Genomic DNA, 23,823 nt, shown 5'->3' with positions numbered 1-23,823 from the left:
GCCGCTCTCAACTTGTTTTATTAGAGTTTGATAATGACAGAATATTGCACCTGAAAGCCTTTTTCACAACCTAAGTCATCAGCTTTTCAAATAGTTTAAAAAAGTAAATTAGAATTTGCTGCGCTTCTTGCAAGTTTTCAATGTTAAAGCCAAGCCTATTTAAATTCAAAAGAAGAAAACCTGGTCTAAAATCATTGTATTGGAATTTGATGAGAACGGAATATTGAACCTGAAAGCATTTTTTACAAACAAAGTCATCAGTTCTCCAAATACAAAAGACACACATTTGCAAAATGGAATTCAAACCCACTCATCACAGTTTAGAAATATTGGTGCAAGGTCCAAAAACAAAGTACACAGTCTATTATCTGCGTTCAATAGACACACGACGAGGATGGGATTCGAACCCACGCGTGCAGAGCACAATGGATTAGCAGTCCATCGCCTTAACCACTCGGCCACCTCGTCACGTTTAAGGAAAGTTTGTTCAGGATCAACTGGTTTAGCACACTCTGTAGTGTTGAAAATAAAACGGTCAAGTCTAACCTCAAGCACAGTAAAAGCACAACGGTGCCCTTTTCGTAAGGGGCTCGTCCGGGATTTGAACCCGGGACCTCTCGCACCCTAAGCGAGAATCATACCCCTAGACCAACGAGCCAAGACTGTGCACAACTTTGTTTTAAGGCTAAATGACATAAAAAAGCACAGTGCCTAATAAGCAGAGCATTAGCAGACGACGTCTGTGCGTCCGAATAGGCCGTGTTGCAGAATTAACCCAGTTCAGACGGTAGAACAAAGTTTGGAAAAGAAAACAAGGATTGCTGCTCTTGCTGCAAGGTCTCAATGTTAAAGCCAAGCCCACTTAAACTCATTAGAGGAAAGCCGCTCTCAACTTGTTTTATTAGAGTTTGATAATGACAGAATATTGCACCTGAAAGCCTTTTTCACAACCTAAGTCATCAGCTTTTCAAATAGTTTGAAAAATAAATTAGAATTTGCTGCGCTTGTTGCAAGTTTTCAATGTTAAAGCCAAGCCCATTTAAATTGAAAAGAAGAAAACCTGGTCTAAAATCATTGTATTGGAATTTGATGAGAACGGAATATTGAACCTGAAAGCATTTTTTACAAACAAAGTCATCAGTTCTCCAAATACAAAAGACACACATTTGCAAAATGGAATTCAAACCCACTCATCACAGTTTAGAAATATTGGTGCAAGGTCCAAAAACAAAGTACACAGTCTATTATCTGCGTTCAATAGACACACGACGAGGATGGGATTCGAACCCACGCGTGCAGAGCACAATGGATTAGCAGTCCATCGCCTTAACCACTCGGCCACCTCGTCACATTTAAGGAAAGTTTGTTCAGGATCAACTGGTTTAGCACACTCTGTAGTGTTGAAAATAAAACGGTCAAGTCTAACCTCAAGCACAGTAAAAGCACAACGGTGCCCTTTTCGTAAGGGGCTCGTCCGGGATTTGAACCCGGGACCTCTCGCACCCTAAGCGAGAATCAAACCCCTAGACCAACGAGCCAAGGTGTGCACAACTTTGTTTTAAGGCTAAATGACATAAAAAAGCACAGTGCCTAATAAGCAGAGCATTAGCAGACGACGTCTGTGCGTCCGAATAGGCCGTGTTGCAGAATTAACCCAGTTCAGACGGTAGAACAAAGTTTGGAAAGGAAAACAAGGATTGCTGCTCTTGCTGCAAGGTCTCAATGTTAAAGCCAAGCCCACTTAAACTCATTAGAGGAAAGCCGCTCTCAACTTGTTTTATTAGAGTTTGAATAATGACAGAATATTGCACCTGAAAGCCTTTTTCACAACCTAAGTCATCAGCTTTTCAAATAGTTTGAAAAATAAATTAGAATTTGCTGCGCTTGTTGCAAGTTTTCAATGTTAAAGCCAAGCCTATTTAAATTCAAAAGAAGAAAACCTGGTCTAAAATCATTGTATTGGAATTTGATGAGAACGGAATATTGAACCTGAAAGCATTTTTTACAAACAAAGTCATCAGTTCTCCAAATACAAAAGACACACATTTGCAAAATGGAATTCAAACCCACTCATCACAGTTTAGAAATATTGGTGCAAGGTCCAAAAACAAAGTACACAGTCTATTATCTGCGTTCAATAGACACACGACGAGGATGGGATTCGAACCCACGCGTGCAGAGCACAATGGATTAGCAGTCCATCGCCTTAACCACTCGGCCACCTCGTCACATTTAAGGAAAGTTTGTTCAGGATCAACTGGTTTAGCACACTCTGTAGTGTTGAAAATAAAACGGTCAAGTCTAACCTCAAGCACAGTAAAAGCACAACGGTGCCCTTTTCGTAAGGGGCTCGTCCGGGATTTGAACCCGGGACCTCTCGCACCCTAAGCGAGAATCATACCCCTAGACCAACGAGCCAAGACGTGCACAACTTTGTTTTAAGGCTAAATGACATAAAAAAGCACAGTGCCTAATAAGCAGAGCATTAGCAGACGACGTCTGTGCGTCCGAATAGGCCGTGTTGCAGAATTAACCCAGTTCAGACGGTAGAACAAAGTTTGGAAAGGAAAACAAGGATTGCTGCTCTTGCTGCAAGGTCTCAATGTTAAAGCCAAGCCCCCTTAAACTCATTAGAGGAAAGCCGCTCTCAACTTGTTTTATTAGAGTTTGATAATGACAGAATATTGCACCTGAAAGCCTTTTTCACAACCTAAGTCATCAGCTTTTCAAATAGTTTGAAAAGTAAATTAGAATTTGCTGCGCTTGTTGCAAGTTTTCAATGTTAAAGCCAAGCCCATTTAAATTCAAAAGAAGAAAACCTGGTCTAAAATCATTGTATTGGAATTTGATGAGAACGGAATATTGAACCTGAAAGCATTTTTTACAAACAAAGTCATCAGTTCTCCAAATACAAAAGACACACATTTGCAAAATGGAATTCAAACCCACTCATCACAGTTTAGAAATATTGGTGCAAGGTCCAAAAACAAAGTACACAGTCTATTATCTGCGTTCAATAGACACACGACGAGGATGGGATTCGAACCCACGCGTGCAGAGCACAATGGATTAGCAGTCCATCGCCTTAACCACTCGGCCACCTCGTCACGTTTAAGGAAAGTTTGTTCAGGATCAACTGGTTTAGCACACTCTGTAGTGTTGAAAATAAAACGGTCAAGTCTAACCTCAAGCACAGTAAAAGCACAACGGTGCCCTTTTCGTAAGGGGCTCGTCCGGGATTTGAACCCGGGACCTCTCGCACCCTAAGCGAGAATCATACCCCTAGACCAACGAGCCAAGACTGTGCACAACTTTGTTTTAAGGCTAAATGACATAAAAAAGCACAGTGCCTAATAAGCAGAGCATTAGCAGACGACGTCTGTGCGTCCGAATAGGCCGTGTTGCAGAATTAACCCAGTTCAGACGGTAGAACAAAGTTTGGAAAGGAAAACAAGGATTGCTGCTCTTGCTGCAAGGTCTCAATGTTAAAGCCAAGCCCACTTAAACTCATTAGAGGAAAGCCGCTCTCAACTTGTTTTATTAGAGTTTGAATAATGACAGAATATTGCACCTGAAAGCCTTTTTCACAACCTAAGTCATCAGCTTTTAAAATAGTTTGAAAAATAAATTAGAATTTGCTGCGCTTGTTGCAAGTTTTCAATGTTAAAGCCAAGCCCATTTAAATTCAAAAGAAGAAAACCTGGTCTAAAATCATTGTATTGGAATTTGATGAGAACGGAATATTGAACCTGAAAGCATTTTTTACAAACAAAGTCATCAGTTCTCCAAATACAAAAGACACACATTCGCAGAATGGAATTCAAACCCACTCATCACAGTTTAGAAATATTGGTGCAAGGTCCAAAAACAAAGTACACAGTCTATTATCTGCGTTCAATAGACACACGACGAGGATGGGATTCGAACCCACGCGTGCAGAGCACAATGGATTAGCAGTCCATCGCCTTAACCACTCGGCCACCTCGTCACGTTTAAGGAAAGTTTGTTCAGGATCAACTGGTTTAGCACACTCTGTAGTGTTGAAAATAAAACGGTCAAGTCTAACCTCAAGCACAGTAAAAGCACAACGGTGCCCTTTTCGTAAGGGGCTCGTCCGGGATTTGAACCCGGGACCTCTCGCACCCTAAGCGAGAATCATACCCCTAGACCAACGAGCCAAGGTGTGCACAACTTTGTTTTAAGGCTAAATGACATAAAAAAGCACAGTGTCTAATAAGCAGAGCATTAGCAGACGACGTCTGTGCGTCCGAATAGGCCGTGTTGCAGAATTAACCCAGTTCAGACGGTAGAACAAAGTTTGGAAAGGAAAACAAGGATTGCTGCTCTTGCTGCAAGGTCTCAATGTTAAAGCCAAGCCCACTTAAACTCATTAGAGGAAAGCCGCTCTCAACTTGTTTTATTAGAGTTTGATAATGACAGAATATTGCACCTGAAAGCCTTTTTCACAACCTAAGTCATCAGCTTTTCAAATAGTTTGAAAAATAAATTAGAATTTGCTGCGCTTGTTGCAAGTTTTCAATGTTAAAGCCAAGCCCATTTAAATTCAAAAGAAGAAAACCTGGTCTAAAATCATTGTATTGGAATTTGATGAGAACGGAATATTGAACCTGAAAGCATTTTTTACAAACAAAGTCATCAGTTCTCCAAATACAAAAGACACACATTTGCAAAATGGAATTCAAACCCACTCATCACAGTTTAGAAATATTGGTGCAAGGTCCAAAAACAAAGTACACAGTCTATTATCTGCGTTCAATAGACACACGACGAGGATGGGATTCGAACCCACGCGTGCAGAGCACAATGGATTAGCAGTCCATCGCCTTAACCACTCGGCCACCTCGTCACGTTTAAGGAAAGTTTGTTCAGGATCAACTGGTTTAGCACACTCTGTAGTGTTGAAAATAAAACGGTCAAGTCTAACCTCAAGCACAGTAAAAGCACAACGGTGCCCTTTTCGTAAGGGGCTCGTCCGGGATTTGAACCCGGGACCTCTCGCACCCTAAGCGAGAATCATACCCCTAGACCAACGAGCCAAGACGTGCACAACTTTGTTTTAAGGCTAAATGACATAAAAAAGCACAGTGCCTAATAAGCAGAGCATTAGCAGACGACGTCTGTGCGTCCGAATAGGCCGTGTTGCAGAATTAACCCAGTTCAGACGGTAGAACAAAGTTTGGAAAGGAAAACAAGGATTGCTGCTCTTGCTGCAAGGTCTCAATGTTAAAGCCAAGCCCACTTAAACTCATTAGAGGAAAGCCGCTCTCAACTTGTTTTATTAGAGTTTAATAATGACAGAATATTGCACCTGAAAGCCTTTTTCACAACCTAAGTCATCAGCTTTTAAAATAGTTTGAAAAATAAATTAGAATTTGCTGCGCTTGTTGCAAGTTTTCAATGTTAAAGCCAAGCCCATTTAAATTCAAAAGAAGAAAACCTGGTCTAAAATCATTGTATTGGAATTTGATGAGAACGGAATATTGAACCTGAAAGCATTTTTTACAAACAAAGTCATCAGTTCTCCAAATACAAAAGACACACATTTGCAAAATGGAATTCAAACCCACTCATCACAGTTTAGAAATATTGGTGCAAGGTCCAAAAACAAAGTACACAGTCTATTATCTGCGTTCAATAGACACACGACGAGGATGGGATTCGAACCCACGCGTGCAGAGCACAATGGATTAGCAGTCCATCGCCTTAACCACTCGGCCACCTCGTCACGTTTAAGGAAAGTTTGTTCAGGATCAACTGGTTTAGCACACTCTGTAGTGTTGAAAATAAAACGGTCAAGTCTAACCTCAAGCACAGTAAAAGCACAACGGTGCCCTTTTCGTAAGGGGCTCGTCCGGGATTTGAACCCGGGACCTCTCGCACCCTAAGCGAGAATCATACCCCTAGACCAACGAGCCAAGACGTGCACAACTTTGTTTTAAGGCTAAATGACATAAAAAAGCACAGTGCCTAATAAGCAGAGCATTAGCAGACGACGTCTGTGCGTCCGAATAGGCCGTGTTGCAGAATTAACCCAGTTCAGACGGTAGAACAAAGTTTGGAAAGGAAAACAAGGATTGCTGCTCTTGCTGCAAGGTCTCAATGTTAAAGCCAAGCCCACTTAAACTCATTAGAGGAAAGCCGCTCTCAACTTGTTTTATTAGAGTTTGAAAATGACAGAATATTGCACCTGAAAGCCTTTTTCACAACCTAAGTCATCAGCTTTTAAAATAGTTTGAAAAATAAATTAGAATTTGCTGCGCTTGTTGCAAGTTTTCAATGTTAAAGCCAAGCCCATTTAAATTGAAAAGAAGAAAACCTGGTCTAAAATCATTGTATTGGAATTTGATGAGAACGGAATATTGAACCTGAAAGCATTTTTTACAAACAAAGTCATCAGTTCTCCAAATACAAAAGACACACATTCGCAGAATGGAATTCAAACCCACTCATCACAGTTTAGAAATATTGGTGCAAGGTCCAAAAACAAAGTGCACAGTCTATTATCTGCGTTCAATAGACACACGACGAGGATGGGATTCGAACCCACGCGTGCAGAGCACAATGGATTAGCAGTCCATCGCCTTAACCACTCGGCCACCTCGTCACGTTTAAGGAAAGTTTGTTCAGGATCAACTGGTTTAGCACACTCTGTAGTGTTGAAAATAAAACGGTCAAGTCTAACCTCAAGCACAGTAAAAGCACAACGGTGCCCTTTTCGTAAGGGGCTCGTCCGGGATTTGAACCCGGGACCTCTCGCACCCTAAGCGAGAATCAAACCCCTAGACCAACGAGCCAAGGTGTGCACAACTTTGTTTTAAGGCTAAATGACATAAAAAAGCACAGTGCCTAATAAGCAGAGCATTAGCAGACGACGTCTGTGCGTCCGAATAGGCCGTGTTGCAGAATTAACCCAGTTCAGACGGTAGAACAAAGTTTGGAAAGGAAAACAAGGATTGCTGCTCTTGCTGCAAGGTCTCAATGTTAAAGCCAAGCCCACTTAAACTCATTAGAGGAAAGCCGCTCTCAACTTGTTTTATTAGAGTTTGAATAATGACAGAATATTGCACCCGAAAGCCTTTTTCACAACCTAAGTCATCAGCTTTTCAAATAGTTTGAAAAATAAATTAGAATTTGCTGCGCTTGTTGCAAGTTTTCAATGTTAAAGCCAAGCCCTTTTAAATTCAAAAGAAGAAAACCTGGTCTAAAATCATTGTATTGGAATTTGATGAGAACGGAATATTGAACCTGAAAGCATTTTTTACAAACAAAGTCATCAGTTCTCCAAATACAAAAGACACACATTCGCAGAATGGAATTCAAACCCACTCATCACAGTTTAGAAATATTGGTGCAAGGTCCAAAAACAAAGTGCACAGTCTATTATCTGCGTTCAATAGACACACGACGAGGATGGGATTCGAACCCACGCGTGCAGAGCACAATGGATTAGCAGTCCATCGCCTTAACCACTCGGCCACCTCGTCACGTTTAAGGAAAGTTTGTTCAGGATCAACTGGTTTAGCACACTCTGTAGTGTTGAAAATAAAACGGTCAAGTCTAACCTCAAGCACAGTAAAAGCACAACGGTGCCCTTTTCGTAAGGGGCTCGTCCGGGATTTGAACCCGGGACCTCTCGCACCCTAAGCGAGAATCATACCCCTAGACCAACGAGCCAAGACGTGCACAACTTTGTTTTAAGGCTAAATGACATAAAAAAGCACAGTGCCTAATAAGCAGAGCATTAGCAGACGACGTCTGTGCGTCCGAATAGGCCGTGTTGCAGAATTAACCCAGTTCAGACGGTAGAACAAAGTTTGGAAAGGAAAACAAGGATTGCTGCTCTTGCTGCAAGGTCTCAATGTTAAAGCCAAGCCCACTTAAACTCATTAGAGGAAAGCCGCTCTCAACTTGTTTTATTAGAGTTTGAAAATGACAGAATATTGCACCTGAAAGCCTTTTTCACAACCTAAGTCATCAGCTTTTCAAATAGTTTGAAAAATAAATTAGAATTTGCTGCGCTTGTTGCAAGTTTTCAATGTTAAAGCCAAGCCCATTTAAATTCAAAAGAAGAAAACCTGGTCTAAAATCATTGTATTGGAATTTGATGAGAACGGAATATTGAACCTGAAAGCATTTTTTACAAACAAAGTCATCAGTTCTCCAAATACAAAAGACACACATTTGCAAAATGGAATTCAAACCCACTCATCACAGTTTAGAAATATTGGTGCAAGGTCCAAAAACAAAGTACACAGTCTATTATCTGCGTTCAATAGACACACGACGAGGATGGGATTCGAACCCACGCGTGCAGAGCACAATGGATTAGCAGTCCATCGCCTTAACCACTCGGCCACCTCGTCACGTTTAAGGAAAGTTTGTTCAGGATCAACTGGTTTAGCACACTCTGTAGTGTTGAAAATAAAACGGTCAAGTCTAACCTCAAGCACAGTAAAAGCACAACGGTGCCCTTTTCATTAGGGGCTCGTCCGGGATTTGAACTCGGGACCTCTCGCACCCTAAGCGAGAATCATACCCCTAGACCAACGAGCCAAGACGTGCACAACTTTGTTTTAAGGCTAAATGACATAAAAAAGCACAGTGCCTAATAAGCAGAGCATTAGCAGACGACGTCTGTGCGTCCGAATAGGCCGTGTTGCAGAATTAACCCAGTTCAGACGGTAGAACAAAGTTTGGAAAAGAAAACAAGGATTGCTGCTCTTGCTGCAAGGTCTCAATGTTAAAGCCAAGCCCACTTAAACTCATTAGAGGAAAGCCGCTCTCAACTTGTTTTATTAGAGTTTGATAATGACAGAATATTGCACCTGAAAGCCTTTTTCACAACCTAAGTCATCAGCTTTTCAAATAGTTTGAAAAATAAATTAGAATTTGCTGCGCTTGTTGCAAGTTTTCAATGTTAAAGCCAAGCCCATTTAAATTCAAAAGAAGAAAACCTGGTCTAAAATCATTGTATTGGAATTTGATGAGAACGGAATATTGAACCTGAAAGCATTTTTTACAAACAAAGTCATCAGTTCTCCAAATACAAAAGACACACATTTGCAAAATGGAATTCAAACCCACTCATCACAGTTTAGAAATATTGGTGCAAGGTCCAAAAACAAAGTACACAGTCTATTATCTGCGTTCAATAGACACACGACGAGGATGGGATTCGAACCCACGCGTGCAGAGCACAATGGATTAGCAGTCCATCGCCTTAACCACTCGGCCACCTCGTCACGTTTAAGGAAAGTTTGTTCAGGATCAACTGGTTTAGCACACTCTGTAGTGTTGAAAATAAAACGGTCAAGTCTAACCTCAAGCACAGTAAAAGCACAACGGTGCCCTTTTCGTAAGGGGCTCGTCCGGGATTTGAACCCGGGACCTCTCGCACCCTAAGCGAGAATCATACCCCTAGACCAACGAGCCAAGACGTGCACAAATTTGTTTTAAGGCTAAATGACATAAAAAAGCACAGTGCCTAATAAGCAGAGCATTAGCAGACGACGTCTGTGCGTCCGAATAGGCCGTGTTGCAGAATTAACCCAGTTCAGACGGTAAAACAAAGTTTGGAAAAGAAAACAAGGATTGCTGCTCTTGCTGCAAGGTCTCAATGTTAAAGCCAAGCCCCCTTAAACTCATTAGAGGAAAGCCGCTCTCAACTTGTTTTATTAGAGTTTGATAATGACAGAATATTGCACCTGAAAGCCTTTTTCACAACCTAAGTCATCAGCTTTTCAAATAGTTTGAAAAGTAAATTAGAATTTGCTGCGCTTGTTGCAAGTTTTCAATGTTAAAGCCAAGCCCATTTAAATTCAAAAGAAGAAAACCTGGTCTAAAATCATTGTATTGGAATTTGATGAGAACGGAATATTGAACCTGAAAGCATTTTTTACAAACAAAGTCATCAGTTCTCCAAATACAAAAGACACACATTTGCAAAATGGAATTCAAACCCACTCATCACAGTTTAGAAATATTGGTGCAAGGTCCAAAAACAAAGTACACAGTCTATTATCTGCGTTCAATAGACACACGACGAGGATGGGATTCGAACCCACGCGTGCAGAGCACAATGGATTAGCAGTCCATCGCCTTAACCACTCGGCCACCTCGTCACGTTTAAGGAAAGTTTGTTCAGGATCAACTGGTTTAGCACACTCTGTAGTGTTGAAAATAAAACGGTCAAGTCTAACCTCAAGCACAGTAAAAGCACAACGGTGCCCTTTTCGTAAGGGGCTCGTCCGGGATTTGAACCCGGGACCTCTCGCACCCTAAGCGAGAATCATACCCCTAGACCAACGAGCCAAGGTGTGCACAACTTTGTTTTAAGGCTAAATGACATAAAAAAGCACAGTGCCTAATAAGCAGAGCATTAGCAGACGACGTCTGTGCGTCCGAATAGGCCGTGTTGCAGAATTAACCCAGTTCAGACGGTAGAACAAAGTTTGGAAAGGAAAACAAGGATTGCTGCTCTTGCTGCAAGGTCTCAATGTTAAAGCCAAGCCCACTTAAACTCATTAGAGGAAAGCCGCTCTCAACTTGTTTTATTAGAGTTTGAAAAATGACAGAATATTGCACCCGAAAGCCTTTTTCACAACCTAAGTCATCAGCTTTTCAAATAGTTTGAAAAATAAATTAGAATTTGCTGCGCTTGTTGCAAGTTTTCAATGTTAAAGCCAAGCCCATTTAAATTCAAAAGAAGAAAACCTGGTCTAAAATCATTGTATTGGAATTTGATGAGAACGGAATATTGAACCTGAAAGCATTTTTTACAAACAAAGTCATCAGTTCTCCAAATACAAAAGACACACATTCGCAGAATGGAATTCAAACCCACTCATCACAGTTTAGAAATATTGGTGCAAGGTCCAAAAACAAAGTACACAGTCTATTATCTGCGTTCAATAGACACACGACGAGGATGGGATTCGAACCCACGCGTGCAGAGCACAATGGATTAGCAGTCCATCGCCTTAACCACTCGGCCACCTCGTCACATTTAAGGAAAGTTTGTTCAGGATCAACTGGTTTAGCACACTCTGTAGTGTTGAAAATAAAACGGTCAAGTCTAACCTCAAGCACAGTAAAAGCACAACGGTGCCCTTTTCGTAAGGGGCTCGTCCGGGATTTGAACCCGGGACCTCTCGCACCCTAAGCGAGAATCATACCCCTAGACCAACGAGCCAAGGTGTGCACAACTTTGTTTTAAGGCTAAATGACATAAAAAAGCACAGTGCCTAATAAGCAGAGCATTAGCAGACGACGTCTGTGCGTCCGAATAGGCCGTGTTGCAGAATTAACCCAGTTCAGACGGTAGAACAAAGTTTGGAAAGGAAAACAAGGATTGCTGCTCTTGCTGCAAGGTCTCAATGTTAAAGCCAAGCCCACTTAAACTCATTAGAGGAAAGCCGCTCTCAACTTGTTTTATTAGAGTTTGATAATGACAGAATATTGCACCTGAAAGCCTTTTTCACAACCTAAGTCATCAGCTTTTAAAATAGTTTGAAAAATAAATTAGAATTTGCTGCGCTTGTTGCAAGTTTTCAATGTTAAAGCCAAGCCCATTTAAATTCAAAAGAAGAAAGCCTGGTCTAAAATCATTGTATTGGAATTTGATGAGAACGGAAAATTGAACCTGAAAGCATTTTTTACAAACAAAGTCATCAGCTTTTTAAATAGTCCCTGTTGAAGAAGTTGGTAAAAATTACTAACATTGCACAGAGAGAAATACCATGCAAGTACAACAAAACATACCGCTATAGACAGAACAAGCCAATCCTCCATAACTATGGACAGTGTTCTTATGCCTAGAAAAAGAAAAACAGAAAAGCAAAAATGAACTGGACTGATCACATCACTTCCTGTAACCAAACATCCATACACTTAGTTAGTCATATTTCAGCTTCATTAGAATTAAATGAATAATTTTTTACCATGACCAGCTTCATTCTTACCAGTAGCTACTGAAGCACTTTATTATGTTGGGATGGTCGATGGAGTTCAGCAGACTGACCTCCTCCCTCATAAAGGCCAGGATAGTCTTCGCTGTAATGAGGAAAACAGCAATTAGCCCCAAACCCACAAGAATAAGCACCTTTAGCAGCGTTAGAACCACTTTTGTCAAAGAAGCTTTGGGTTAAAATGAACTACACAGCAACACTTTCTGGTACCTTGCATTCATGTGTAATAACACAGAGGTGACTGATGTGATGTTCAGTTCTTTAACAGCCTCCCAGTTTCCCTCCCACACAAACACGTCCTCTCTTTCTCACCTGAATCCGCCCCGATGGTCTTGAGCGTGACGCGATCTCCTGTCCTTCGCTGAACAGCCTGTTAAACAGATCAGCTCAGTTTCACATCTTGCTAACACTCTAAAATGATTTACTTTAACACAATAATTTTACCATATACACTCTCCCTTGACCGCCACAACCAAGTTCAATCAAGAGAAAGTAGTCCTTCGGGAGTTCCTGGTCTGCAGCTGCTCCACACCAGTACAGCTCCTGCAAAGAGAAGCACATTTGATTAGAAACGTTGTGCAACAGTGTAATATAATGTAACATAAGTTCTCGCTGTGACAGAAACTTGAGATTATTGATGAGATTATTGAGGTGATCAATGTGTGCATTAATCCTGGTCCTTTCAGTCTAAAAAACTGAAAGGACAAAAAATGTAAATAATGAATGTAAATTAAAAATAAATTAATGTATGACTCTGGGAAAAAAAAGTCTCTCTCTCTCAAGATGGCTGCCTTCGTTTCCACAGCGACAGTAGACAAAAGGCTGATGACTCATCACGTGACTCAGTACAGGGCGTGGCTTTTACTAATTGAAGACCCTATAATAGGACTTTTACTTGTCTCATATCTCCTCCATTGTAGCCACTTTTCACCAGAGAAACAAGCCCAAAATAAGCGACCTGGTCACAAAAAAGGGATGGTAGTAGCCTAGTGGGTAACACACTTGCCTATGAACCAGAAGACTACAGAGTCACAGGTTCAAATCCCACTTACTACCATTGTGTCCCTGAGCAAGACACTTAACCCTAAGTTGCTCCAGGGGGACTGTCCCTGTAACTACTGATTGTAAGTTGCTCTGGATAAGAGCGTCTGATAAATGCCATAAAAATGTAAAAAAGCCCAAAACACTCAGCCTCATCTGTTTTTTCAGGTGAGAAAAAAAACTTGTAATGTGCATAAAAGCTGCAAAATGTGGCTAGCCAGCAAAATATGAGCAATTTAAACAAATACTTTGTATTTTTGTGTCAAAAGAAGTAATTGAGCATTGGGAAAGACCGACTTCAGGGGCAGCCTTTCCTGTAGCACTGTCCGTGTAGTCGCTTTCCTAACTTTGACAAAAATGCGAACGCCGAATTTTACAGAAATTTTACATCTGTGATGAACAGGACAAGCGAGACATAAGTAACAGTGAACCGCGGGTGGGATAGGCCCTCTTCCCGACGGCCCAGGGCTGTAATCATCAATAGAGTAATATTATGAACTTTTATAGAAAAAATACGTTTTCCATGTGCTTACCTCTGACAAAATACTGAAGTCAGATATGTTAGGACCTCTTTGTAAGTTAGGTTAATTTTGCAACCTATACACTTTTCAAGGAAACTTTTTTAGGTACCAATGTTACCGAAATGTATCAACTTTCACTGCGCTGTACATCGCGCACCAGACTACTTCACATCAGAAAACGTGCAAGAGAACATGCATAAATCGCTGAGTGTAACCCAGTGCTTATACTGTTTTGTTCATATATGTGTGCAATTTAATATATTTAAAATATGCATAATCGGAAAACAAGGGAAGAAGCGTTTGAAATATTTTAACAAGAGGAACCATATATTCAGGTTACCAATAAATGTGAGATAAAAAAATGTGAAATCACTCAGGTACATAATTTCATGCTGCTGATGTAGTAATATTTCCCAAATTCTCCCACACCACCCCTCTGCTACGTTCCCTCAACTGGCTCCCAGTAGCTGCACGCATCAGGTCCAAATACTGATGCTGGCCTACAAAGCCAAACATGGAGTAGCACCATCCTACCTCACAGCCCTTATTACACCTCGCACTGCACCTCGTATTCTCAGAACCTCCAGTACTGCTCGCCTGGTCCCTCCATCTCCGAAGGTACGAGGAAGACATTCATTTAGACTCTTCTCCGTCTTGGCCCCTCGGTTGTGGAATGAACTTCCCCTCGAGGTCAGAACAGCTCAGTCACTGAGTATTTTCAAATGGCAGCTCAAGACCTTCCTCTTTAGAGAATATTTAGATTAACTTGTGTACAGAATCTACAACAGAGTGAATGAAAAGATTGTATTCATGGTTGAGGGTCCTAATGAACCAGAATTGATCACTTCATCGATGGTAACTTGAAAGCATGTTGTAAGTCGCTCTGGATAAGGGCGTCTGCCAAATGCCTTAAATGTAAATGTAATATTAATACCGATGTCCAGAGATCCAGTATACCAGTTTTAACAGGGGGAACTATATATTCTGGTTACCAGGAAATATTGTTGTCATTATTTAGGCTAAGAAGAATGACAGAGGTTTGATGTAGTATTGGTGGAGGGGCGGTTATATCCTGGTACCAGGCAAAACTGTTCCCCCTAATTTTTAAGTAGGGTGACCAGACATCAGATAAGATAAGATTATCCTTTATTACTCCCACAAGTTGGAAATTTACATTGTCATGCAGAAAATGATAGCAGAAAAACATAAATAACATAAAGAATATGCTAACTGTGTAATCTAAGAAGTTCACTATACAATAAACAGTGGATGAGAGTATTGTATATACATACAATATATTGGTGTGTGTGTGTGTGTGTGTGTGTTCTATTCTCCATCCACTAAACTAGCTATGTGACATGTCTGGAAATCACTCGGGTACATAATTACACGTGGATACAGGAAACATTCACTCATAATATACTTTTACAACTAGACTACCTGCGACTTCATTTCAAATAGTATCTGTAAAAAAACAAAGACGTTTCTAATAAAGACATTAAAAAGGCAGAGAAAACGTCTAAATAAAGAGAAACCGCGTAACGTTGCAGTAGCGTGTGACGTCATGATTTGAGATCAGCGCGCGCCATGGAGGAACACGGGGGGCGGCTGAATTTCCCGTAACACCTGATTTGAAATCAGCGCGCGCCAGTGGGAACACGGGGGGAACAGCCACGTACAGCTGCCACGTTTCTGAGTTCCTCGCGAAAAGCCACGAAGACGCGTAGGCGCTTTACAACTTCCGTATTTCGAAACCAGGAACTCCCCACTCTGCTGCGTGACCGCGTACCCCGTGACTTCGAGTGGCGGTCTGGTAAACAAACTATGCCCGTGGGACTTATTACGAGCAGGTAGGAAGTTGGAGAATTATGCGCACACGGCAGCCCATTTCGCCGGTAATCTTAATAAAGTGCCGACACGCGGTAGCCGGACGTTTCCAAATGGAACGAACAATTTAAATCTGAACGGGCGCTTTTTATTCGCCCCATCTTCCCCATTCCTCACGAGCAGTTTATCGATTCGTAACGACCGTGGCTTTGCAGATGCGTGCATTGATGCGTGTGATTCACGAATCCCAGGTCTCTACAGAATGAGTCCACTGGCATTGATCTGCAGGTGCCTCAGCACCAGGAGATCCACGGGGCCATGATGACTGGACACGTGGAGTATCTGATCATTGTGGTCACGCGAATCGCGTCCTTCAAGTCTGCCAAGCACAAGCCTGGAGATGTTGTACAGTTTGTGGTAGGGAGCAAATTACAATTGCGTTCCCTCAACCCTGGCCCTGGAGCAACGTCTGCTAGTAAGTTTTCCCACTTGGCTTCGCAGCCTGCCACACTCATTGTGAGGTAATTAAGTAATGCCTGAGTCCGATTAAGGTGGGGCGAAGACTTGTTGTTCCTCCATGGCCAGGGCAGGGAAAACTGAATTTCTACTCAGATTTACTGCTGTGCAGTTTTATGTACCACCACAAGGTGTCAGTATATAACTGTGGTTTGTTTCACTTGCTTGTTCAGCTACGCTGTGTTGCTAGATATTTGCTAAATGAGCCTTATAATGCGTGATTATCCAGTACAGGCCAAAAGTCTGGACACACCTTCTTATTCGATGTGTTTTCTTTATTTTCATGACCATTTACATTGGTAGATTCTCACTGAAGGCGTCAAAACTATGAATGAACACATGTGGAGTTATGTACTTAACAAAAAAGGTGAACTAACTGAAAACATGTTTTATATTCTAGCTTGATGAGCTTCAAGAGGTCGTCACCTGAAATGGTTTTCCAACAGTCTTGAAGGAGTTCCCAGAGGTGTTTAGCACTTGTTGGCCCCATTGCCTTCACTCTGCTGTCCAGCTCGCCCCAAACCATCTCAATTGGGTTCAGGTCCGGTAACTGTGGAGGCCAGGTCTCCACTTTTTGTTAAGTACTTAACTCCACATTCATAGTTTTGATGCCTTCAGTGAGAATCTTCGAACGTAAATGTTCATGAAAATAAAGAAAACACATTTAATCAGAAGGTGCATCCAAACCTTTGGCCTGTACCGTATGTGATCTTAATAAGTGGCCCTGAGCAGGCTGCAATTCGATGCTTCTCTGTCTGTATATGCAAAATGCAATGCGTTTGGTTAACCAGTAAAATGTGCCTGTTTACCCAGTAGTGTTTGCACTGGTTCGTTCTGCAGGTCTCAAAGAAATTCAGTGAAATTGATGGGTTTTATCAAAAACTCATTGCACAGTACCCGAGCGTCTGCTTGCCACCTATGCCCCGCAAGGCCCTGTTTGTGGGGGAGACGGACATTCTTGAGCGCAGAGCTGCTTTCGACAAACTCGTCAAGTTCATCGCCAAACATTCCACGCTGGCTACCTCTCCTGAGCTGCTGGAGTTTTTGGGTAACAATGCACACATCAGCTGGAGTAACCACGTGTAACGTTATGATTCTGCACACAAATAATTTACTATTAAATCTGTCACAATGACAGGTGCGGATAACACACTTCCTGACCTCAAACCGAGGAACGTTTTTGACTGTGAGAAGTGGGATGACGACGAGGAGGAGGGGTCTGATTTCTTCAGCAAAGATGAAGATGCTGCTGTAGGGACTAGGCAGTCAAAGGCAGTTCAGCCAATAAAGTTGTCAGACCAACCTGATGATGAATTTCTAGACCCCTTGGGGGGTGAAAGGTAAGCGTATTGGCATAAATAATGTAGCCAAAGAGTATGACAGGGATAATACAATCGATTTATTGAATATTGGGGGAAAGTGTTGCAGCGCTGACAAGACGATTGCAGAACATTTGGACCCAATTCAATTCCACCCGATGCTCCTATTAGAAGCATCATTCATGCACGCTTGTGGTATTTAGTGTCTTCCTGAGGGACATTTTCAGTTTGTGGAACGCTTGGTCCCTGCCACCCGATTGGCAGATTAACGTGAAAGTGAAGTGATGGGGCAGTGGTGGCCTAGCGGTTAAGGAAGCAGCCCCGTAATCAGAAGGTTGCCGGTTCGAATCCCGATCCGCCAAAATGCCACTGAGGTGCTACTGAGCAAAGCACCGTCCCCACACACTGCTACCCGGGCGCCTGTCATGGCTGCCCACTGCTCACTCAGGGTGATGGGTTAAATGCAGAGGACAAATTTCACTGTGTGCATCGTGTGCTGTGCTGTGTATCACATGTGACAATCACTTCACTTTGATACACAGCACAGCACACGGTGCACACAACGTCCTCTGCTTTTAACCCATCACCCTTGGTGAGCAGTGGGCAGCCATGACAGGAACAAGTGACTGGCTACTGCCTGGTGTTAACTGCTTTTGTACATGACCTTGGTCTCGTCTGCTTGGAGACAATATCTGCTATTGGCTGGGTAAGCTTACAAATATTTTGTTAAGAAACAAAGAGGATTTTCAGCTTTAAACACATGAACATACAAAATACACCATTTCCATCTCTGTCGCATGGCCAGAATTTTTTTCGTCTGTTTTAGGTGAATTATACTAGCGGCACAATGGAAACATTAGACTGACATCTGCACTCAATTAAAAAACCCTTTTTGTGGGCAGTGTACTGCTTCAGAGATAATGTTTGATATATTGGGGTAATGGATGGCACATTTTCCCTTTCCCCAGACAGTTTGTGCTGGCTGTGATTGTTAGAAGAGGAACTACCGTTCAGAATGTCAAGGCTAATATATTGCAAACATTAGGCTAATGCGACAAAAAGGAATTTTTTTTAGACCAAAGTAGCAAAGAGTTCAGTGCAGCACGTTGACAGTGTAGTGGTATAGTTCTGAATATGTGTGGTGGAAGCACATTGAGTACATTGAGTATGCTGTGTTTATAGTTTTATATTTCATTCGGGGCAATGCTTTATCATTTGACAATAGGACAAGTTCACAGGAATAAAGAGGAGGCAGGCATGCTAGTTATCTGTAGCTGGAGCAGATGTACCGATAAACTAGTGAATGTGCTGTATTCGCACATACCCCCCCTCCCCTCCCGAATTGGATACTGAACCAGATTTAAATTCTAAATTTTAAGAGATTCTTTCGTTGTCTTTCTTAGAATAATAAAGTTGTTAAGGGGGATTATAAATGACATCGTATTTCTTTTCATGAGAACATACTTTAAAAGGTCACTCTGCAATTAAATTTTCCGCAAACTTGTGCAGTTCTGGAACAGGCATGTCTGTTTAATTTTACTCTGCCAACAGCTGCCAGGGAAGAATTCCACTTCAATTGGTGATGCACGCTCTAAAATTATATTCCACAAAGCTTGGCACTTAATAAAAAGCCCCCAAAAAAGTGATGCTTTGCACTCTGATTTAACCAAAGTGACCCGTTTCTGTGTTTAGTACGTTGCTTCTGCTTCTTATGAAAAAAAACATTCAGAATGCAGTTTGGACCTTTATTTGGTAAAACGCTTCATATACCAATAGATATATTCTCAGATTTGAAAACTGTTCAGTGGCAGTCTATTCTGACGAAGTTTCACTGGTTATTATTGAAGATAGTCTGGCTTTATAATTAGCTTGTTATAATGTTTAATCAAGCTATACACAATCAGCCTTTTACTGATTAAAATGTCCTGTACACCAATACATGTATTCTCGTTTTTGTCATTCTGTTCCTCGCGGTTCTGGAGAATAAAAGGCTAACACCACAATGTGTGTCTTACTGCTGCCATTAGAGCTAAAAAGCTGAAGAAGGCTAATCCTGAGCCAGCACCGAAACCTGAACCAAAGCCAAGCAAGCCGATGCTCTCTCTTTTTGAAGATGAGGAGGGGACCCCAGAAGAGGAGCTCTTTACGCCAGTCAAAAAGCATGGTCTGTACACAGTGCTTAACATTAACTAAAGGTTAACAGTTTCTTTAACACCAAGAAATCACTCGTGTGTATGCTGGGTGATATTAAGGGGCCCGAATTGTTGGCAGGACAGGTATATTGTTTGAAGTAGTGCAAATCTAAAATTTGATTTGTGAAGGTTTATCACAATCCTCTTGTTAATTTAAGGTTCTACACCCTTCTGCATGTCTTGTTGAGTGGTCATTTGGGTTTTCGTGGCCTTGAGCTACACTGATTCTTGTCATTTCTGCTAATATCCAGGAATAGTGAGATGTTTTTAAATTAATTTAGGGATGATCCTTTGAGAGTTTTTTTTTATGAATTAATATAATTTGTTTATTTAATATCTGTATTCTACATTTATCTGTTGAGATTAAACAAAGCATCTATCAATCTCATGGTAACAGGTGATTTGAAGCTGTTTGAGGATCCCGATCTGGGCGGAGCCGTGACAGCATGCGACTCATTGCTGATTCCAGAAGCCTGCAGATCCAATGTGTTTTCTGTTGACTGTGGCCTGGAGGAGAACGTAGACGAGCTTTTCAGGTACTGGTTTATGACTAACTGATAGCTTCCAGCATTGCCTACGGAAGCGAAGACTTGTTTGTTATCCCAAGTCCCCATATGTTCCAAGTATTGAAGAAAACATTTAAAATGAGGCTGAAATAATACAGATATGATAGTCTGTGCAGCCACAATATAAGATATTGGTGCGCTCAGTGTGAATGTGTTTGCTTGTGTGGGTGTGTGTTTGGGGTGGAGCTTCTCCTGCCTTAGGCTTCAGGCATGTATCTCCTGACTGCTGTTATGTAATTCTAGGGTGCAGATAACGCACCCGCTGAAGGTTATGGATATATTTAGTGAAATGTATTTTATTCTTTTTGTAGAATGGGAGAGCCTTTTAAAGGGTTCAAATAGACGAAGTGTTCTTGTTGCCATCTGAAACAAGGCCTTTGGGGTTCTACCACACAATGTTCCCTTTTACTATTATATTAGACTTTTTTTCTATTGTCAGCTGAAGAAAAGAGGGATTGGATGTTTTTGTATTAGCACTGCAGCATTTATTATATATGTTTGAGAAACAATTAATTTTTTTCTATTTAAACATTTCATGTGGTGGCCTAGCGTTTAAGGAAGTGGTCCCTTAATCCCAGGTCCCTTAAGTGGTCTTAGTGGTCCCCTAATACTGCACTGCTCAAAAAAGTAAAGGGTACACAAAAATAAGACATCCTAGATCTGAATTAATGAAATATTCTTATTAATTATTTTGTTCTTTACATAGCTTAATGTGCTGACAACAATCACATACATTTTTGATGGAAATCAAATGTATCAATCCATTGAGGTCTGGATTTAGAGTCACACTCAAAATTAAAGTGGAAAAACACACTTTAGGCTGATCCAACTTTGATTAAAATGAGGCTCAGTTGTGTATGTGGCCTCCACGTGCCTGTATGACCTCCCTACAACACCTGGCATGATCCTGATGAGGTGGCGGATGGTCTACTGAGATATCTCCTCCCAGACCTGGACTAAAGCATCCGTCAACTCCTGGACAGTCTGTGGTGCATTGGGGTGTTGGTGGACGGAGTGAAACATGATGTCCCAGATGTGCTGGATTCAGGTCTTGAGAACAGGCGGGCCAGTCCATAGCATCGATGCCTTTGTCTTGTAGGAACTGCTGCCACACCAGGGGTCTGAGGATCTCATCTTGGTACCTAATGGCAGTCAGGCTACCTCTGGCAAGCACATGGAGGGCTGTGCAGCCCCCAAAAGAAATGCCACTCCACACCATTACTCACCCACTGTGATAACCAGTCGTGCTTGAGGATGTTGCAGGCAGCAGAACGTTTTCCACGGTGTCTCAGAACTCGTCTGTCACATGTGCTCAGTGTGAATCTGTGAAAAGCACAGGATGCCAGTGGCGAATTTGCCGATTTGCAAATGCCAAACCTCCTGCACATTCAGATCTGCACAGTGTTGGGCTGTAAGCACAACGAAAGGAGTCCTCTGCTTTTAACAATCACCCTTGGTGAGCAGTGGGCAGCCATGACAGGCACCCGGGGAGCAGTATGTGGGGATGGTGCTTTGCTCAGTGGCACCTTGGCGGATCAGTATTTGAACCAGCAACCTTCTGATTTAAGGGGCCGCTTTTTTAACCACTAGGCCACCACTGCCAAGTACTGGCAGTGTTCCTCCTTTCACAAAGATGGAGGTAGCGGCCCTGCTGCTGGGTTGTTGCCCTCCTACGGCCTCCACATCTCCTGATGTACTGGCCTGTCTCCTGGTAGCACCTCCATGCTCTGGACACTACACTGTCTGACACAGCAAACCTTCTTGCCACAGCTCACGTTAATGTGTCATCCTGGATGTGCTGAGATAATTGAGATAAACTATGTAAAGAATAAAATGATTTATTTTTTTGTTACCTTTATTTTTTGACCACCACTAATAACTATATAGAAGCAAAAATCATTGATAGTATTGATAGTACATGACTGACTACCCTTTCATTTCACCAGATTGGAAGAGGATTTGGGCAAACTTCTTTCTGTCAGTAAAGCCAAACCCAAGGTTGCACTCAAGCCCAAACCTGGAATACCCCCAAAACCTTTATCTTTGTCCCAGAGTGGCAGGGGTGCTGTGGTCACTGTCCCAGACAGCAAAGTCCAGGCTATGGATCAGATGGATATCCTCAGGTACATCCAACAGAACGAGGCTGCAGCTAGTGATGACCTGGACCTGTTTTAGCTTGAAGACCTGCTTGTGAACAGTGCCTCCAACCAGTTACTCATCTTATGTCTATATATGCCAACTGGCTTAATGAAAGATGTTCATTTGTTAAGATATTAGATCATTTGTTAAGATATTATTAAGATATCCTTGACTGAATCATCTGTTTATAATTTCATTGCGCTTATCTAGGAAAAACACTGGTTGCTGTTGGACGGATAGTTTCATTCTCATCTTATATATAACAGAAGGAACAAATGGGCTCATAGCTGAAAATAAACTTTAAAATTTTATATAAAGGAGCTAGAATTGTGTATGGAAAAAAACAGTATTTTTCCCTGTGTTTTTGTTCTTCTTTGTTAAGAAGTGTCTTGTGCTAGTTATATCATCAAAAATGTGAAATTCTGAAAAGATTCTCGGTGCCACAGAGCCATTCATTTTGTTCTGGTTTCAGATCTTGTTGAAAGTCATGAGCTGTTTTATTAATGATTAATTATGGAGCCAATGACAGACACAATCATTGTTCACAACATGGAAACATTATTGTCCGGTGTTCGTTTAAAAAAAATGTTATGGACAATTCTGAATACTAACACTAGGGGGAAATATGTGGCCTGAAGTAAAAAAAATAGTCTTACGGAGGCAATAGAAAAATCACAGAGGGAATGTGTTCACTGGAAAGTTCTACAATTAATGTAGTACTGTTTAAGAGCACCATCTGGGTTTATAACATAGTCAGACAGTTTGAAATACATCAGAATCAGTTCTAATAGATTTGCATTCCGTTCAAACTACATCCCATAAGCATTTTAATCTTGTATTGTAAACGTTTTTGGCAGTGAGAAAGCCAATGTTAAGTTAAATATCGCTTCATGGTACTGACTCATATGGCACACTAATGACCGGTCTTAGTTTTAAACAGTGATGAGCGTCCCACAGCTTTGCACAGATGCCCCAGTGATTGTGGCAGATGATGCAATGTTCTGTGATGCTCAGGCGTGTTTTGTGTCATAGGCTACATGTCAGTCATATTATATTTCCTTTATTTTCTTTCTGTGAAGCCGCTGCCACATGCTGGTGGGATTTTCTGTCTGTGACTGTTGCTGGGTTAGTGATGTGTCTGCTTTTGAAGTTTTGCAGGACCGTGAAACCCAACAGTTGCACGGAGGAGCTGCATGAAGAATTTATGGAATATGCTTAGTATGCAGCACTGAAACAAACACATTGCAATGCACTATGAAAATTCTGTACAAACGGATGACTTTATTTAACTTTTAACTCTACTTCGCATATGATTGTAAAAGACATTCATACATTAAGAAATAAATCAACCAATTAAATTATTTATTTTGTATAACGTGCAATATGTCTTGAGTCAAGTCAAGCTATGAGTATTTATTTATTCTAGTATTTACGACAATCGGATACATTCCAAAGGCTTTCGTTTCACACATCACACCAAGACAACAACCACATGTTAGAACTGGAGAAGTGACCCCAACCTCCTCCTGATTGCTGATGAGAGAGTGTATGTTCTCCCTGTGATTTATTGTTGCTGTGTGAACACATGGTTGATTTTTACTTCTCTGTGTTCCCATGTGGTCCTTCTGCCTAGAATTTGTATCATATTTTGTATAATAATAATAGGCATTATTGTTATTATTACCAACAAATACATAAGGCCAAAGCACCTAGTG

At 41.4% G+C, this 23,823-nt stretch overlaps 1 protein-coding gene and 26 non-coding genes across 27 annotated transcripts; 1 reads left to right on the top strand and 26 right to left on the bottom strand.

The window, feature by feature from the left end:
- Positions 1 to 386: 386 nt before the first annotated feature.
- Positions 387 to 468, bottom strand: trnas-gcu (transfer RNA serine (anticodon GCU)). The gene has a single exon. It is a non-coding gene; the product is annotated as a tRNA-Ser (tRNA).
- Positions 469 to 586: 118 nt separating this feature from the next.
- trnap-agg (transfer RNA proline (anticodon AGG)) lies at positions 587 to 658 on the bottom strand. The gene has a single exon. It is a non-coding gene; the product is annotated as a tRNA-Pro (tRNA).
- Positions 659 to 1,266: 608 nt separating this feature from the next.
- Positions 1,267 to 1,348, bottom strand: trnas-gcu (transfer RNA serine (anticodon GCU)). Its single transcript has one exon. It is a non-coding gene; the product is annotated as a tRNA-Ser (tRNA).
- A 118-nt stretch (positions 1,349 to 1,466) lies between these two features.
- trnap-agg (transfer RNA proline (anticodon AGG)) lies at positions 1,467 to 1,538 on the bottom strand. The gene has a single exon. It is a non-coding gene; the product is annotated as a tRNA-Pro (tRNA).
- A 608-nt stretch (positions 1,539 to 2,146) lies between these two features.
- trnas-gcu (transfer RNA serine (anticodon GCU)) lies at positions 2,147 to 2,228 on the bottom strand. The gene has a single exon. It is a non-coding gene; the product is annotated as a tRNA-Ser (tRNA).
- A 118-nt stretch (positions 2,229 to 2,346) lies between these two features.
- Positions 2,347 to 2,418, bottom strand: trnap-agg (transfer RNA proline (anticodon AGG)). Its single transcript has one exon. It is a non-coding gene; the product is annotated as a tRNA-Pro (tRNA).
- Positions 2,419 to 3,025: 607 nt separating this feature from the next.
- Positions 3,026 to 3,107, bottom strand: trnas-gcu (transfer RNA serine (anticodon GCU)). The gene has a single exon. It is a non-coding gene; the product is annotated as a tRNA-Ser (tRNA).
- A 118-nt stretch (positions 3,108 to 3,225) lies between these two features.
- Positions 3,226 to 3,297, bottom strand: trnap-agg (transfer RNA proline (anticodon AGG)). Its single transcript has one exon. It is a non-coding gene; the product is annotated as a tRNA-Pro (tRNA).
- Positions 3,298 to 3,906: 609 nt separating this feature from the next.
- trnas-gcu (transfer RNA serine (anticodon GCU)) lies at positions 3,907 to 3,988 on the bottom strand. The gene has a single exon. It is a non-coding gene; the product is annotated as a tRNA-Ser (tRNA).
- Positions 3,989 to 4,106: 118 nt separating this feature from the next.
- On the bottom strand, positions 4,107 to 4,178 carry trnap-agg (transfer RNA proline (anticodon AGG)). The gene has a single exon. It is a non-coding gene; the product is annotated as a tRNA-Pro (tRNA).
- A 607-nt stretch (positions 4,179 to 4,785) lies between these two features.
- trnas-gcu (transfer RNA serine (anticodon GCU)) lies at positions 4,786 to 4,867 on the bottom strand. The gene has a single exon. It is a non-coding gene; the product is annotated as a tRNA-Ser (tRNA).
- Positions 4,868 to 4,985: 118 nt separating this feature from the next.
- trnap-agg (transfer RNA proline (anticodon AGG)) lies at positions 4,986 to 5,057 on the bottom strand. Its single transcript has one exon. It is a non-coding gene; the product is annotated as a tRNA-Pro (tRNA).
- Positions 5,058 to 5,664: 607 nt separating this feature from the next.
- trnas-gcu (transfer RNA serine (anticodon GCU)) lies at positions 5,665 to 5,746 on the bottom strand. The gene has a single exon. It is a non-coding gene; the product is annotated as a tRNA-Ser (tRNA).
- A 118-nt stretch (positions 5,747 to 5,864) lies between these two features.
- trnap-agg (transfer RNA proline (anticodon AGG)) lies at positions 5,865 to 5,936 on the bottom strand. The gene has a single exon. It is a non-coding gene; the product is annotated as a tRNA-Pro (tRNA).
- Positions 5,937 to 6,543: 607 nt separating this feature from the next.
- Positions 6,544 to 6,625, bottom strand: trnas-gcu (transfer RNA serine (anticodon GCU)). The gene has a single exon. It is a non-coding gene; the product is annotated as a tRNA-Ser (tRNA).
- A 118-nt stretch (positions 6,626 to 6,743) lies between these two features.
- Positions 6,744 to 6,815, bottom strand: trnap-agg (transfer RNA proline (anticodon AGG)). Its single transcript has one exon. It is a non-coding gene; the product is annotated as a tRNA-Pro (tRNA).
- Positions 6,816 to 7,423: 608 nt separating this feature from the next.
- trnas-gcu (transfer RNA serine (anticodon GCU)) lies at positions 7,424 to 7,505 on the bottom strand. Its single transcript has one exon. It is a non-coding gene; the product is annotated as a tRNA-Ser (tRNA).
- Positions 7,506 to 7,623: 118 nt separating this feature from the next.
- trnap-agg (transfer RNA proline (anticodon AGG)) lies at positions 7,624 to 7,695 on the bottom strand. The gene has a single exon. It is a non-coding gene; the product is annotated as a tRNA-Pro (tRNA).
- Positions 7,696 to 8,302: 607 nt separating this feature from the next.
- trnas-gcu (transfer RNA serine (anticodon GCU)) lies at positions 8,303 to 8,384 on the bottom strand. The gene has a single exon. It is a non-coding gene; the product is annotated as a tRNA-Ser (tRNA).
- A 118-nt stretch (positions 8,385 to 8,502) lies between these two features.
- trnap-agg (transfer RNA proline (anticodon AGG)) lies at positions 8,503 to 8,574 on the bottom strand. Its single transcript has one exon. It is a non-coding gene; the product is annotated as a tRNA-Pro (tRNA).
- Positions 8,575 to 9,181: 607 nt separating this feature from the next.
- On the bottom strand, positions 9,182 to 9,263 carry trnas-gcu (transfer RNA serine (anticodon GCU)). Its single transcript has one exon. It is a non-coding gene; the product is annotated as a tRNA-Ser (tRNA).
- A 118-nt stretch (positions 9,264 to 9,381) lies between these two features.
- trnap-agg (transfer RNA proline (anticodon AGG)) lies at positions 9,382 to 9,453 on the bottom strand. The gene has a single exon. It is a non-coding gene; the product is annotated as a tRNA-Pro (tRNA).
- Positions 9,454 to 10,060: 607 nt separating this feature from the next.
- On the bottom strand, positions 10,061 to 10,142 carry trnas-gcu (transfer RNA serine (anticodon GCU)). Its single transcript has one exon. It is a non-coding gene; the product is annotated as a tRNA-Ser (tRNA).
- Positions 10,143 to 10,260: 118 nt separating this feature from the next.
- trnap-agg (transfer RNA proline (anticodon AGG)) lies at positions 10,261 to 10,332 on the bottom strand. The gene has a single exon. It is a non-coding gene; the product is annotated as a tRNA-Pro (tRNA).
- Positions 10,333 to 10,940: 608 nt separating this feature from the next.
- trnas-gcu (transfer RNA serine (anticodon GCU)) lies at positions 10,941 to 11,022 on the bottom strand. Its single transcript has one exon. It is a non-coding gene; the product is annotated as a tRNA-Ser (tRNA).
- Positions 11,023 to 11,140: 118 nt separating this feature from the next.
- On the bottom strand, positions 11,141 to 11,212 carry trnap-agg (transfer RNA proline (anticodon AGG)). Its single transcript has one exon. It is a non-coding gene; the product is annotated as a tRNA-Pro (tRNA).
- A 3,899-nt stretch (positions 11,213 to 15,111) lies between these two features.
- Positions 15,112 to 23,490, top strand: hs1bp3 (HCLS1 binding protein 3). Its single transcript, XM_028982335.1, has 7 exons — positions 15,112 to 15,399; positions 15,628 to 15,793; positions 16,733 to 16,940; positions 17,031 to 17,232; positions 19,239 to 19,375; positions 19,801 to 19,939; positions 21,916 to 23,490. The coding sequence occupies exons 1-7, from the start codon at positions 15,374 to 15,376 to the stop codon at positions 22,142 to 22,144; spliced, it is 1,107 nt and encodes a 368-aa protein (XP_028838168.1). The 5' UTR covers positions 15,112 to 15,373; the 3' UTR covers positions 22,145 to 23,490.
- The last annotated feature ends 333 nt before the right edge of the window (positions 23,491 to 23,823 follow it).

Source organism: Denticeps clupeoides, chromosome 1 (assembly GCF_900700375.1).
Source record: "Denticeps clupeoides chromosome 1, fDenClu1.1, whole genome shotgun sequence".
NCBI lineage: Eukaryota > Metazoa > Chordata > Actinopteri > Clupeiformes > Denticipitidae > Denticeps > Denticeps clupeoides.
The sequence above is the reverse complement of the archived record's forward strand: the minus strand, read 5'-3'. Positions and strand labels throughout refer to the sequence as shown.

Bases quoted from the DNA above. Each gene is read 5' to 3' on its own strand.
- hs1bp3 (XM_028982335.1), top strand. From the start codon at position 15,374: ATGCCCGTGGGACTTATTACGAGCAG. The intron at 16,941-17,030 runs GTAACAATGCAC...TCACAATGACAG, and splicing joins TGAGCTGCTGGAGTTTTTGG to GTGCGGATAACACACTTCCT. The intron at 19,376-19,800 runs GTCTGTACACAG...TCATGGTAACAG, and splicing joins TACGCCAGTCAAAAAGCATG to GTGATTTGAAGCTGTTTGAG.